This window comes from Rhinolophus sinicus, chromosome 15 (genome assembly GCF_057876585.1).
Source record: "Rhinolophus sinicus isolate RSI-liver-muscle chromosome 15, RSI-T2T, whole genome shotgun sequence".
Lineage (NCBI taxonomy): Eukaryota > Metazoa > Chordata > Mammalia > Chiroptera > Rhinolophidae > Rhinolophus > Rhinolophus sinicus.
Genome location: NC_142515.1, coordinates 52,112,597 through 52,126,490, shown reverse-complemented (window position 1 = coordinate 52,126,490; position 13,894 = coordinate 52,112,597). Strand labels below are relative to the sequence as shown.

At 54.8% G+C, this 13,894-nt stretch overlaps 1 protein-coding gene and 1 long non-coding RNA gene across 3 annotated transcripts in view; one reads left to right on the top strand and one right to left on the bottom strand.

The window, feature by feature from the left end:
• The window catches only part of LOC109454824 (uncharacterized), a 111,455-nt gene extending 100,497 nt beyond the window's left edge, over positions 1 to 10,958 (bottom strand). The window contains exons 1-3 of the long non-coding RNA XR_016018927.1: positions 6,248 to 10,958; positions 5,434 to 5,668; positions 289 to 462 (exon numbers count right to left, since the gene is read on the bottom strand). This is a non-coding gene — a long non-coding RNA (uncharacterized LOC109454824). The remainder of the gene's footprint in view (positions 1 to 288; positions 463 to 5,433; positions 5,669 to 6,247) is intronic.
• COMTD1 (catechol-O-methyltransferase domain containing 1) lies at positions 10,959 to 13,035 on the top strand. 2 transcript variants are annotated; one of them, XM_019745780.3, is made up of 7 exons: positions 10,959 to 11,184; positions 11,342 to 11,469; positions 11,715 to 11,820; positions 11,909 to 12,027; positions 12,116 to 12,170; positions 12,369 to 12,562; positions 12,777 to 13,035. In XM_019745780.3, exons 1-7 carry the CDS (start codon positions 11,091 to 11,093, stop codon positions 12,927 to 12,929), a joined length of 849 nt encoding a protein of 282 aa, XP_019601339.1. In that variant the 5' UTR covers positions 10,959 to 11,090; the 3' UTR covers positions 12,930 to 13,035. The 2 variants fall into 2 exon arrangements, with proteins under 2 accessions (XP_019601339.1, XP_019601340.1); XM_019745781.3 differs by having other exon boundaries at positions 10,960 to 11,184; positions 12,429 to 12,562.
• Positions 13,036 to 13,894: the final 859 nt, after the last annotated feature.

The window sequence follows — 13,894 nt, the reverse complement described above, 5'->3', positions numbered from 1 at the left end:
AGGGCCAAGGATTAGCACTCTTAGCACTCTAGGGGGAGTCCTCAGGCAGGAGAGCTCGGACCAGGAAATGCAGGTGTCTTAGGTGGGTTCCCTAGAAGCAGAGCTTGCACTGGGGATTCTTAATCAGATGACGGACTGAGGGAGACTCTGAGGAGAAGGGGAGTGAGAAGGAGAAGAAGAGGGAAGGGGTAAAAGTTACACCAGAATGTGGGCTCAGCTGGGGTCGAGCCGCAGCCTGGTCCCACATAGGGTTCCGGAACACAAACAGCATCACAGAGTTAGTCCTACCTTGAGTCTTGAGGGCACCTCATGCGCTGCCACATCAGTCAGTCCCTGACCACGGCCTGCCCAGGTTGTGCGGGGTGATGCATGGCGTTCTGGGTGGAAGCAGCTCTTGTTTGGCTCAGGATGCAGCGCCAGTGAAGGGGCAGCTGTGAGCCATTAGCAGCAAGCCTTCAGCAGCTGGCCGGTGGGGAACCAACAGGTTAGAAGGAAAACAAGCAGCTCTCTCTGCCAGAGCCCCAAAGTCACCCCAGCATTCCCTGCCACAGAACACAGTGTCTAGGTGCATAGGCCTGTCCCCTCTGCCACCTCAGTTTCTCTGTTCAGAAAATGGGCATGCAGGACCCAGGGATTGTTGGGTTCCCTTCCAGCTCTGCATTTCAAAGCTTCCGTGGTCCACTTCCACCTCACCCCAAAGTTCCCACCAGGCAGGCACCCTGCCCAGACTCCCCACTTGCCCAAGCAGCTGAAGAACCAGTGAGACCACAGTGGGGTCTCCACTCAATCAGGCCTGAACCGCATGAGGCAGGCAGAAGCAACAGTTTCTCGGTCTGTGTACATCCCCAGCCTGGTGAGTGGGCCTGGGGACTCAGTATTTCTTGAAATGTAAGTACCAAGACCACACTGGGTTGTCAGTAAATTCATTATCCCGGTACGCAGGCCTGAATTATTCAGCGCTCTTGAGGCCGCCTCAGGAATGTGCCCAAGCACAGTCAATGCCGGCGTGAGTGGGATGGATGGAGTCGGGCCTGGGACATGGCTGCTGCCAGGATGACAGATCTGGGCCCAGAGAGGCTTGCCAGGGATTGAAGGTACAAGGGGTTCTGGCTGGCAGGACCTGGGCCCTGGGTGTGCCTGGGACCCGGGAGGGGGTATGCACATATGCACAGACGCCCTCACCTGCCAGGAAATTGTCAGAGTGTGTCTTTGGAGCCCCACCTGCTCCAACGAACCCAGAGACAGAAGATCCACGCTCTACCTCTTCCTGGCTGTGTGACCTCTATCAGGTCATTCCTCTCTCTGACCCTGAGTCTTTATCTGTAAAATGCAGCTATGAAGCTAAATGTTTCCCATTTAATGATAGAACTTTTTTTTTTTAAGATTTTATTGGGGAAGGGGAACAGGACTTTATTGGGGAACAGTGTGTACTTCCAGGCCTTTTTTTCCAAGTCAAGTTGTTGTCCTTTCAATCTTAGTTGTGGAGGGCGCAGCTCAGCTCCAGGTCCAGTTGCCGTTACTAGTTGCAGGGGGCGCAGCCCACCATCCCTTGTGGGAGTTGAACTGGCAACCTTGTAGTTGAGAGCCCACTGGCCCATGTGGGAATCAAACCGGCAGACTGCGGAGTTAGGAGCACGGAGCTCCAATCGCCTGAGCCACCGGGCCGCCCCCCCATAGAACTTATTTTTAGTTGAGCACACAATCCTCTAGAACAGGGGTGTCCAAACTGCGGCCCACAGGCCAACTGCGGCCCGCGATCCATTTTTTATTGGCCCACAGCAAACTCCAAAAACATATTTAGTTTACTTAAATAAACTAGGTGAGGCATTACGTACTTCACCTCGAGTGAGTGGCCCGGCTGTTTGTGTATTTTACCGCATATGGCCCTTGGTGAAAAACGTTGAAAAAAGTTTGGACACCCCTGGTCTAAAATAAACACGATTTCTAGGCTGACGTGTGGCCACGTGACTAAGGGCTGGTCAAAGGGATGCAAGTAGAAGTATCCTGTCAAACTCTGAGGAAGTGTCCTTAAAGGAAGGGGATGAGTCCTATGTTGTCCCTTTCTTTACCCTTCCATTACACCTTTACGGGGTAAAGGCGTAATGGCTGGAGCTCAAGCAGTCAATTTGCTCAATGAGGAGAAGCACATCAGAGTAGAGGCCTGTTGACCCTGGAGCTTCCTTACCACCTCCAGGCTGTACTTATAAAATAGAAATCAACTGCTCTCCTGGTTAAGCCATTGTTCTCTTGGACTTTTTTCTGTCACTCACAGCCAAACCCAATCCTACCTTGTTGGGCAAGTCTGAGGGTGAAAGGAGACGTAAAGGAAAAGCAGCCACCTCGATAGGAATTTCTCCTAGGACACTTCAGTGCTTAAGAACTGTAAGTCCTGAAACCAGAGGATTTGAGTTCAAATCCCAACTCTACCACTTATATACTGTGCCACTTCAGGCAAGTTGCTTAATCTCTCTGTGCTTCAGCTTCCTCATCAGCAACGTGGGGCTAAATGTGAGGACTGAATGAGTTAACATGAAGTTACAAGAAGTCGCTGGCGCACCGCAAGTGCCGTATAAGTATCAGCAGTTAGGATCCCATTTTTATACATTTAGGGGGATTCCCCATGTAGCTCAGGGACTGGGTCCCCCGACTGTGCTCTCAGGGCAGCAATAACCAGGGGTATTCTGAACTCCAGCCATGACATGGACAGCTCTGCCTCAGAGAAGAAGCACCAGTGGGGGTTAGAAGCAGAGACTGGGCGCGTGCTTTGGAGCCCAGAAGAGGGGCTGCTCGCTGGGACCCAGATGAAGTTCTCATCAGGAAGAAAGAGAAATAAAAGCCCCTGACTGGCTGTGTACCCTGGGTGGGTATCGCTCCTCACTAGGCCTCTGGGTAGTGGATTAAATCATGTGCCAGCAGCACAAAGATCAATATGGAATACGAGTGAAGTTTGTCGGGTTTGAGGCAGAGGGGAGAGTGGGGTGGGGACTGGAGCAAAGGCACATGCCCCATGGGGGTGGGGACAGGTACCACGCAGTACCAGCCAAACTGCCAGGCAGTAAAATGGGTCCAGTGTTGTCAAATCATCTGCATTTTCCAAAGAAATAGAAATCAGCTCTGAATTGTTTGTGAAATTCTCTGATTGTTCAGTGCTGGCTCCATTCTAGCAAACCAAACACTGATCAAGGCAAACAGAATACGTCCCCAGGCCACCTTCGGGGTGCCAGATATAAACAAGCGCTGCGGGGTCTCCTATGCAATGCAGTGTGAACCCTGAGTCCCAGGCTACATTTCCTGGCATCTCCGGGGGAGATGGGCATATGCTGAGCAAAGGGGTGGTGAGAAGGAAAGAAAGGGCTGGGAGTTCGTGTTGGCTGGGAGGCAGATGCTTTCGGCTGGACCCAGGTATGATGAGCTTGACCCCTCAGCTCCTTCCCCTGCCGGGGTTCAGGGTGGCAGTGAGGGTGGGTGGAGGCAGGCATTGGTTTGCAACCCCAGGTAAATACTCTGACTCCCAGAGTTTCAGGTTCTTCCTCTAAGGCTAAATCAATTGGGGCATCTTCAGCTCCAGCTACCCCGGCCCACGTGTCCCCTGCCAAGGGTCTGCTCAATGGGGGACCTCTGCACCCACAGCTGTGGGGACACCCTGGGGCCCTAGGGACCAGTGTATAGATTGGACTGCTGCTCCTGACTCTTCACCCCACCACCAATAATAGGGCTACACGTCCACACCGTTTGCCCCATGTGTGCCCTCAGGGGCCCACACCATGTAGGGGGTACAGCATGGATCCTTAGCCTGTGCTTGGGCTTGGCTAAGTGACACTGTGGCCACTGGAACATCTGCAGACCTGACTGAGGCAGAGGCTTTAAAAGCACTTGTGGGGCGGCCAAATGGCTCAGTTGGTTAGAGCGCGAGCTCTCAACAACAAGGTTGCCGGTTCAATTCCTGCATGGGATGGTGGGCTGCGCCCCCTGCAACTAAGATTGAAAACGGTGACTGGATGTGGAGCTGAGCTGTGCCCTCCACAAATAGATTGAAGGACAATGACTCGGAGCTGATGGGCCCTGGAGAAACACACTGTTCCCCAATTTAAAATAAATTAATTTAATTAAAAAATAAAAGCACTTGTGTGGTGGGCCTCTTTCATCTGTGCTGTCCCCTGGGAAAGAGCATCCCCAGGTAGAAATATCTAAACCCACCACCTGAAGCAGAAGTGCCCTGGCTGACCCACTGAAGCATGAGTGAGAAATGCAGGTGGCCAGAGGCATGCAGGAGGGCGACAACGGGTGCCCAGTGCTGGCCTTTGGACTCATCAGGCTGCGGGGAGGGACGGGGAGGGACGAGGCCTGCCATTAGTCTGAGATGGGGCATCTCCTATGAGAAAGCTCACTCTTGAGAAAAATGAATCCTCACCTTTAGAGGGCATTATTTCAAGTTCAGTATGGAATCTGTCACTCTAGGCTGAAGAAAAAACAAACAGGTTTATCTCAATACCAACTTCAAGCCACCCCGGTGGGCACAGGCCACCCTGGTTGGGGGCCTATATCAGTTAGGAATGCTTTGAGCTTCAAGTCATATGTAGCTAATCATTTGCTTAAACATAAAAGGCTCCATTTTCTCATGTAACAAGTAGTCTGGAGGTAGACAGTTGCTGGGGTGGTTCAGTGGCTAGACAATGTCTTCAAGGACCAACACTCCATCTTTCCTCTCGCCATCCTCACCATTTGGTTCTTTTCGATCCTTAAACTTTTTGCCTCATGGCCAGAATATGGCTGCTATGGTTCCAAGCATTTCATCTTTACACAACCCCATTCAAGGTAAGAAAAGGCTAAACAAGAAAAGGGGGTTTCTTATCATCAAGGAGGGAAATGTCCTGAGAAGCACCCGGTGGTCTCTGGCCAGAAATGAACTGCAGTTGGTGAGAGCAGATATCTTGAAAAAAGGACTAGGTTGGTTGTGACAGCCTGAGACTGATCACAGTTCATCCCCCAGAGTCACTTGAACAGTATCAGGCTACTGTTGGCAAGACAAAAGGAGGAATGGCTCAGAAGTAGAGGGTAACAGTGTCTGCTGGATTAGGGAAAATCAGTCCCACAAAGCATTTCCAAGCAGGACTCTTAATTGCAAACCATAGAAGCTGCTCTGTGGCAAACAGCAGATTCTACTTTGTTACAAGTAATAGAATCCATTCTGTAGCAAAGAGCAAATTCCACTGTTGTAAAGAGCGGCCTCCGGGAGGACCAGCCAATCAGGAACGTCACAGCTAGAAGCCCCACCCAATCCCATCATAGGACTGTTTAGTTAGAACACAGCCACCACCAGCCCACCTCTGGGTAGAGGCTCCACCACAACCACCCCAGCAGAAACAGGCACCGCCACCTCTGTCACACTTGCTTGCCAGAGCATCATTCTCCTTCACATAATCACTAACTCACATTTGCGGTGGAGTCTCGCGCCATGCATCTGATAGGTGGGAGCAATGCCTTCTGGGAAGTACGCATGTTTGTCTTCTTTTGGGGCAGGAAGGACTCACAATGTAGGCCAGTGTCTCAATGTGAAGAGGTAAAAGCTGCAGGGAGACTTTCTTTGCCATTTCTCCAAAGGGCCCCATGAAGTCTTGACCATGTAAAGGCTCCTAAGGGTCAGCTGAGGTGTCCTGCAGAAACACCCCTGGCCACCCCAACAAGAAAGGAGGAAAAAAACAGGTGACACCATGAAACACACACCTAAGTCATTCAATGGGGACTCCCAAAACCCCTGAATTGAGCCAGAGAAATTGAAACACAGGTAAAGTTCTGGCACATAGTGGGTGCCTCCCCAAAGAACTAAAAGAATTTCCATTGGACCTAGGAGCTCTGGACTTGGGCCCAGTGGTGAGATGACAAACCTTTATGGAAGCTGAGAGAGACAAGTCACATCCTGGCTCTGCCAATTACCTAACACCTGGGCACCTCGGTTTGCACATCTGGAAAATGGAGACAATTCTCGCTACCAGAGAGGTTGCCATGAGGAGTAGTCCCACTTCTGTTCATGCGGCAGTAGGGAATCCTACATATTTAAATATCTAATCCTGCGTTTCTCAAGATGGGGGGACGGGAACTAGGCAGGGGTATTTTAATCCATACAACCATTCTCAGAGGTTGGATGTTGTGCCAGGCAGACTTTTGCCATCCTCTCATGATTTCCACCACCAATGTTATTCCCATGGTTGGCAAGGAGGACCTTGCAGGTATAACTAAGGTTACTCACCAGCTCACGTTAAAATAGGGAGATTATCCTGGATTGTCTGGGTGCGGCCAATGTAATCACATGAACCCTTAAAAGCAGAAGAGGAAGGCAGAGTGATTTGAAGACCCAGAAAGATTCAAGTTGCCTTTGCTGGCCTTGAAAATGGAGAAGCTTTGTGAGAAGGAACTGAACCTGCCAATAGCCAGAGCTTGGAGACCTGGGGTGGAACTGCAGCCCCAGCAACACCTTGACTTTAGCCTGGTGAGACCCTGAGCAGAGAATCTGGCCACTCGTTGCCCGACTTCTGACCTACAGAACGCTGAGATAATAAATGGGTGTTGTTTTAAGCCACTAAGTGTGTGGCAGTTTATTACGTAGCAATGGAACACTAACACAGAAGTAGCATCCCCATTTTCTAGCTAAGGATCTCGGAGCTCACAGCCACAGAGTGAGTGGTGGGACGAATGTTTGAAGCCACATCCATCTGACGCTGGAGCCTGTGAGTATGCTGGCACCTGCCATTCGGCCTATCTAGATGAGAAAACTGAGGCACGAGAGACTGGGGCATTGCCGGCGCCAGCTCTACAGCAGCTCAGCACTGAGGAGACAGGAACAGGCTGTGGGCCGCTGTTCTCCTCAGTTCATCTCAGGAGCCCCAGAAGCCTGTCTCACGTCTGTTTGCACCCATCCACTCATCTCGAAACAGGCCCCTGGAACCCTGGAGTCAGGGCATTGCCTCCTGAAGTCTTAGGTGCAAAGCTGCCATCTTCTCTGGGGAGTCCGACAGACCTTACCCAGATGTGGTCAGACTCCAGGCTATATACAGTTTCTCTGTGGAGAGAGGAGACCTAAAAAAGGCAGGTCCTGGAGACAGACCCAAAGGCGCCTCTGGCAGCCCACAGCTGCTTGGGAAGAGCCCACTCAGTGTGAGGGGGACTGAAGGGCCCAAAGGTAGGAAGAAGATTCCTGGGGTAGGGATGGGGGGGGCTGTCAACCAGCCACTGAGACCCTTCTGGCTCTGCTGGACTCCACTTCCATCTCCCAGCTTCTCTGATCCATGCTCTGAATCACAGGAAACAGTTGTGCCATGGGCCAGATCAAAGATGTATTACTCAGTTCAGCTGACATGGTGCTTAAAAAAAAAGTCTAGGGGCAGCTGGATGGCTCAGTTGGTTGGAGCAGGAGCTCTGAACAACAGGGTTGCCGGTTCAATTCCCACATGGGCCAGTGAGCTGTGCCCTCCACAACTACTTGAAGAGGAGCCAGTGCTGAGCTGCTGGAGGGGCGGCTGGACGGCTCAGTTGTTAAAGCGCGAGCTCTTAACAACAAGGTTGCTGGCTGAACCCCCTACAACTACAGATTAAAACAGGGCGACTGGACTTGGAGCTGAGCTGCGCCTTCCATAACTAGATTGAAGAACGACTTGGAGCTGGTGGGCCCTGGAGAGGTGCACTGATACCCAATATTCCCCAATAAAACTTATTTTTAAAAAAAGTCTAACCCAAATTTTGTAAATTGTGAGGTGTTACATTGAAAGCCACATTTCCAACCTTTCTTGGAAAATCCTAAGTCTGGCCACACTGCACCCATCTTCCCACATGGCAGCATAGGGTGGAGCCAAGTGGTCGCCATGCCTTATGATGGGCATAAGCTTGGAGGCACCACAGCCCCCACTGCTCCTATTACCCTCCCCTCACCTACCTGCCTGGCCCCTGAAGATGTCGAGTTCCAGTCCCTTAGACCCAACTTGACTCTATGAGCTTACTCTTCTGCCCCTGCCCCACCTAGTACTGGGGGGCCATGGGGTGGGGGCCTAGCCTGTGTGATGTTAGTAAGGCTGGGAGACGGAGAAGTTGGGGGCATTAGGATAAAAACTCAGGTGCCTCTTTCAGGCCCGTTTTTGCAAACAGCTATTCCCCCCAGTGACCTGGTTTGGCTAAGAATTGGTCAGGGGTCAAACCCCGGACTTCCTGGTGTGAACCTAGGGGAATGTACAGGCACCCATTTCTGCTGCCTTCATGAGCCAGCAGACTCTTTGTTTGCCCAATGGGGCAGCTGCATTTGGCCAAAAGGGCAACTGAGAGGTAGAAATGGCCCTCCTCCTTCCCTGGGGCAGCTGCCCACGTCCACATGGCCCTTTGCGGAGGTCCAGCTCCCCCCACCACCTCCAGGGCCACCTCTGAGGAAAAGAATCAAAACCTACTTTGTCTTCAGCCCCCTGGACTTCTAGGAAAAGAAGCTGTAACAGTTTCGGAGGCAACACTTTGCTCCCTTCATTGTGAGCTGAGATGCTGGTGTTGCAATGGAAGAGACAAGAAATGAGGAGCAAATGGGGGAGGGAGGTGGAAAAATTAAATTCTGCGTGATCAGCAAGGTTTCAAACAATCGCTCGCCAACTGAAGTGGGTGCCACGTCTATAAGTCATTCTGTTTTATAGACCATTAGGATCTCCAGAGAGAACCTGCATGGAGACCACTGCTTTTTGTTGAAATTAAAATGTCAGAGAAAAAGAAATAGAACAAAACAGGGAATCTGCAATTAATTACCAGGCCATAAAAATTCAATAATCAGGAGGCAGAGCGGCCGCAGGCCCAGAGGTATCAGAGCCAGCGTAACAAGAATGGAATACATTAATCTTTTCAAATTAGTTTTTTAATCTGACGGGGATATATGGTGACATGCCTCCCCTCCCCGCCTGCCCCCCTACCTCCGTGGGCTTCAGCCTGAAGCCAGGCTGGTGGAGGGAGGTTCTGGTGTGAGCTGGGGGCCTGCCCAAGCCTGGACTCCCAGGCAGGGGAGACAGTGGGGTCTGCAGCCCGGGCTGAGCCCAAGGTCCACATGGCGGCTGGCCTGGTGGAGGGGCCCAGCAGGGGAGTCTGTTTCTGGCTGGGGCCCCGAGCTGTAGAGAAGCTCATCCGCGTGTTCCCACTCTGGCCAGGGGGTCAGAGGGTTTAAGAAAGCAAGAGCAGGGTCCGGGGAGTAAGCACGGAGAGGTGGTCTCTCTCAGCTTTGGTTTCCTCCCCTGGAAAATGGGAATATCACAGGCTCACAGGGACGGTCAATAAACGGCCCCCCTGTTACTATTTTTACTGTCTAGACTGGCTGCTTAGACAGCAAGGAGCCTGAAGCACCGCCAGCACACCATTCGGAGAGCATTTATTTAGCACTTGCTGTGTGCTCAGCTCTGGGGGAGGAGAGACCAGCAGCCTCAGTCCTTACCCTGGAGAATGGGAGTCGTAGTTAGGTCAGAGAAACAGTTACAGGGCCAAGCAGGACACAAAGGATGTAAAGGTAAGGGGGAAGGAGCGTCTTCTCCGAGCCGGCCGCTAGCCTGGCGACAGGGAAGTGGGAGGAGCGGGGCAGCCCGACGTGGGCCCACCCAGCACCCAGGCCCAGCCCCAGCGCCAGCCCCAGCGGCGGCGGCAGAGCAGACTCCTCCCTCGCACCTCCTGCGGGGCGCCGGCTGATTGGCCTGATTGGAGGCCCCGCCCTCGGCTCCCGGAGCCCCGCCCCAGAACTGGGCCTCCTCGGGCGTCACCTCCGAAGGCCCAGGGTTCCCGCAGCTTGGGTCAGTCAGGTGCTCCATGTTGCTCTCCAACTCAATCTGCTCTACAGCCTCAGTCAAGCCGCTCGCTCTCTCATTGACCGCCCCCCCACACCACCAACAAGCCTGTTTTTAGGCCTTGCCGGCGCTGAGCCCCGCCGGGGAAGCCCTCAGTGGAGCTCTACTTTGGACAGTGTGGTTACTAGCTGGGCTGTCCCCAGGGGGCAGCTGCAGAGCATCAGCCAGGTGACCTTCTGCCCTTTGGACTTTGACTCCTTTTAAATGTAGCCCACTAAGTGCTGGGCCCTGTATGAGTCCTTCACCTGGATTTTCTCATTTCATCCCCTATCGACCATTAATAACCCCATTTTACAGAACAGGAAATTGTGAAGCTGGGGTTCCTCACCAGTGCTGTGTCCCGTGGTCCCTGAATCCAGCTTCACTAAGAATACAAGCCAAGACAGCCTCTTCCGCCTCCTCACAGTTTGACACACAGTGGGTGTCCAATCAGTGCTTACTGGATAATGTCCCTGCAGAACACCTGCAAGGGGGCCTCACCTGTCCTCTAATTGCTTTCCTCCCCAAGATGTCTTCACTCGAACCTATAACAGCAGCTGCCATTTATTGAGGACATACTGTGTGCCAGGCTGTGGGATCTGGTGTCATTTACAGTAACTGTGGTGCCCGCTTTACACAAAGGAAACTGAAGCTCAGAGAGACTGATGGGCCCAAGATCTCACACCCATGTGTATTTGGTACCCAGGATTCTAAGGACATCGTCTCAGCGCCCCATCAACCTGACCTGCCCCAGAGCTTCCTAGCCCACCTTAGGTTGTGTTCCCCAAAACTGGGTCCTTCACTCTTTCAACCAGCAACCTTGGTCACCTCCCCCAAAGGCCTGGTCTGATTCTCAGTTCTTCTCAGGGGCTCCTTTAATTTCTATCATTTTGTACTTGTTACTATCCTATTACACCGACGGCCCACGCACCCTCCCACACACGCCCCAGGGGAGGTCTCAGCTAAATAGTAGAGAGGAGGAAGAAGCATATCAAAGATTTCTTCCCTGACCCAGGCCGCCAGACCCTATGCAGGTCTTGCTCCCGGCCAGGCTAAGTTCCAAGCGCGGCCACCAGATGGCGCCCGGCTCGCTTGGGCAGGGCTTTGCAGTAAGGCCGTGGGGCCGCCAGATGGCGCTCGAGGCCGCAGCTCCGCGGGCAGTACCCGGACAAGGCGCAACAGGGAGAGCCCAAGGGTCCGAGTGCGGTCCGGGTAGCCGCAGTGCAAGTGACCTTGCAGCCGCCGCCGCCTCCTGCACGTGCCATGATCCAGCCCATACCCCGGCTCTCTGTGCCCGCCGCGCTGGCCCTGGGCTCGGCCGCTCTGGGCGCCGCCTTCGCTACCGGTCTCTTCCTGGGTGAGTAGGGCCGAGTCTGCGGCACCCTTGACAGAGCCTCCGCGAGCGGGACAGGCGCGGGAGTAGAGCCCGTGAATCCTCGAGGCTGGCTGAGGCTGAACCTCACCCCTGGCACCTTGGAGTCTCAGGCCCTGACCCAGTATCCTCTCCCCGGCAGGGAGACGCTGCCCTCCATGGCGATCTCGGCGAGAGAAGCGCCTACTGCCCGCTGAGGACAGCCCCCTGTGGCAGTATCTGCTGAGCCGCTCCCTGCGCGAGCATCCAGCGCTGCGGAGCCTGCGGCTGGTCAGCGGGGTCGGGGGCGGGGACAGGCGCCCACCTCCGGCCCTGCGGACCCTACTGGCTGCGTTGACCTTGGGCAGGGTGGTGACTCACTCTAGGCTTCCGCGCTTCTGTCTTCCTAGCCCCGGCGCGGTGGGCGTTCCCTGGGAGGGGCGTTCCCCTAGGCTACGCCCACGAGGGAGATCCTGAACCTGGGCGTGGCTGGGTGATTGGCAGGGCTGGTGCGACCCTCTCCCCCCCACACACAGCTGACTCTGGAGCAGCCGCAGGGGTATTCCATGATGACCTGTGAGCAGGCCCAGCTTCTGGCCAACCTGGCGCGGCTCATTAAGGCCAAGAAGGCGCTGGACTTAGGTAGGGCGCGCAGCCGCAATCACTGGGAGCCGAAGTCACCGGCCATCTCTCCACTGTGTCCTGAGGCTGTCCGTGTCCCTGTCCCCAGGAACTTTCACAGGCTACTCGGCCCTAGCATTGGCCCTGGCGTTGCCGCCAGCCGGTCGTGTGGTGACCTGCGAGGTGAACCCCGGGCCCCCGGAGCTAGGGCGGCCCCTGTGGAGGCAGGTGAGTGTCCTTCGTCAGGCACCCAGAGCACTCCACTCCCAGCTCCGGGAGGAGGGACTGCTGGCTCTGACCCCCGCCCCTTTCGCAGGCTGAGGAAGAACACAAGATCGATCTTCGGTTGAAGCCCGCCCTGGAGACCCTGGGTGAGCACCGGAGTGGAAAGGGGCTTGGCACCATTTCCCAAGTGTGGCCATCGGGTGCGAGGTAGTGACCAGGTCCTCCAGATGGGCTTGGGGCAATGACAGCCTCTCGCGCCCAGCCTCACGGTATGCGGCCACAGTCAGGGTGACAGGGCTGGCGCTCTCGAGACCAGGGTCCCTGAGTGGTAAGTGTCTGGGCAGGGGCTTCCAGCCATCGTGGCCTGCGAACTCAGCCACGTCTGCCCCTCCCTCCCCCGCAAGATGAGCTCCTGGCGGCGGGCGAGGCCGGCACCTTCGATGTGGCCGTGGTGGACGCCGACAAGGAAAACTGCACCGCCTACTACGAGCGGTGCCTGCAGCTGCTGCGGTCGGGAGGCGTCCTCGCAATCCTCAGTGTAAGGGACAGGCTAGGGGAAGGATCCTCCGGGCAGGGCTTTCCCTTTGGCTCCTCCCTATGACCCGCCCCCAGACCACCACCCAGTACTCACGTAAGCCCCTCCTTCGAGGTATTCCAGGCGAGCCCCCAGGCTTTCCCCAGCTCCAGCCCTCGCCCACCTCCTGCTCAGGCACCTCCCTCCGAAGCCCCCATCATGCCCCGCCCCTCCGCAGGTTCTCTGGGGAGGAGAGGTGTTGCAGCCTCAGCCGCGGGACCCAGATGCCCAGTGCGTGCGAAACCTGAATGAGCGCATCCTGCGGGATGCCAGGGTCCACATCAGCCTCCTGCCTTTGGGCGACGGCCTCACCTTAGCCTTTAAGATCTAAGCCTTGCCTCTAGCGATGGCCTCGATGGGGGGGTGGGGGGGGACCTGGGAACCCCAGCCATTGACCCTGAGTTTTACATGTCAATAAAGTGGGGTCTGGGACACAATCTTCTGAGCGTCCATACGTGGCACTGAAGTGGGGTAGACAGGGAGGGAAGTCCCAGCACAAGCAGTTTCTTGAGCAAAAGGGAGTGTTAAGGTCCAAGTTCATCCCTTCCCTGGCACAGTCCTGAGGGCAGCCTGGCACCAGGACTGTGGCCAGACCACAGGAGCCTCTGACTGACTGGAGGCAGATCTAGTTTTAAATTGACCTGGCCGTGTGCGGCTGGTCAGAGGCCCCACTCCACAGGCTGAGAGCTGGATCCTGGGTGGAGGCCCCTTGGTCTCCCTCCTACCTCTCTTCCTAGGAAGGACGAGTGAACCAAGTTCTGTTCAGTGCAGCTGGGACTGGGAGTCCACATCTGGGATCTGACAACAGGCCTAGAAGGGCAGTAGGTTATGCCAGTTGTGCCCAGGTTTTCACCAAACTGTCAGCTTGGCCTCACCTCTGCAAACCAGGCCACTTGACTTAGACCTGAGGACCTCAGGGTTGACTTACGTATATATTCCATCCTCCCCCTGAAGTCCTGGAGAAAGGTGAGGGACTGGGTGGGCTCACTGGCCAGGGGTGTGAAGCACGGTCCTATCGGTAGGAGACCATAAGTACGGCAATTTTCAACAAGTCCCCAGAGTAAGACGAAGAGCAAGTTAGGCTTCCAGCACCACCACCTATGTGTGGAGGCAGAGAGGGAGCCGGTGCTTCAGTTTTCTCATTTAAACTTCCCCAATCCTGTAGGAAGATCTCCACGCCACAGGAAGGTCAGGTTCAGGTACTAAGTTTTCTTTCCACTAACACCACCTCAGGCAGAAATGGCATCAGCCTAGAATACACCGCGGTGTTGCCACCACCTGGTTAGGCCTGGGTAC

Excerpts from the sequence above, each read along its gene's own strand:
- COMTD1 (XM_019745780.3), top strand. The coding sequence starts at position 11,091 with ATGATCCAGCCCATACCCCGGCTCTCTGTGCCCGCCGCGCTGGCCCTG. Across the intron at positions 11,470-11,714 it reads CGCTGCGGAGCCTGCGGCTG|CTGACTCTGGAGCAGCCGCA; the intron begins GTCAGCGGGGTC and ends CCCCACACACAG. Across the intron at positions 12,028-12,115 it reads GGCGGCCCCTGTGGAGGCAG|GCTGAGGAAGAACACAAGAT; the intron begins GTGAGTGTCCTT and ends CCCCTTTCGCAG.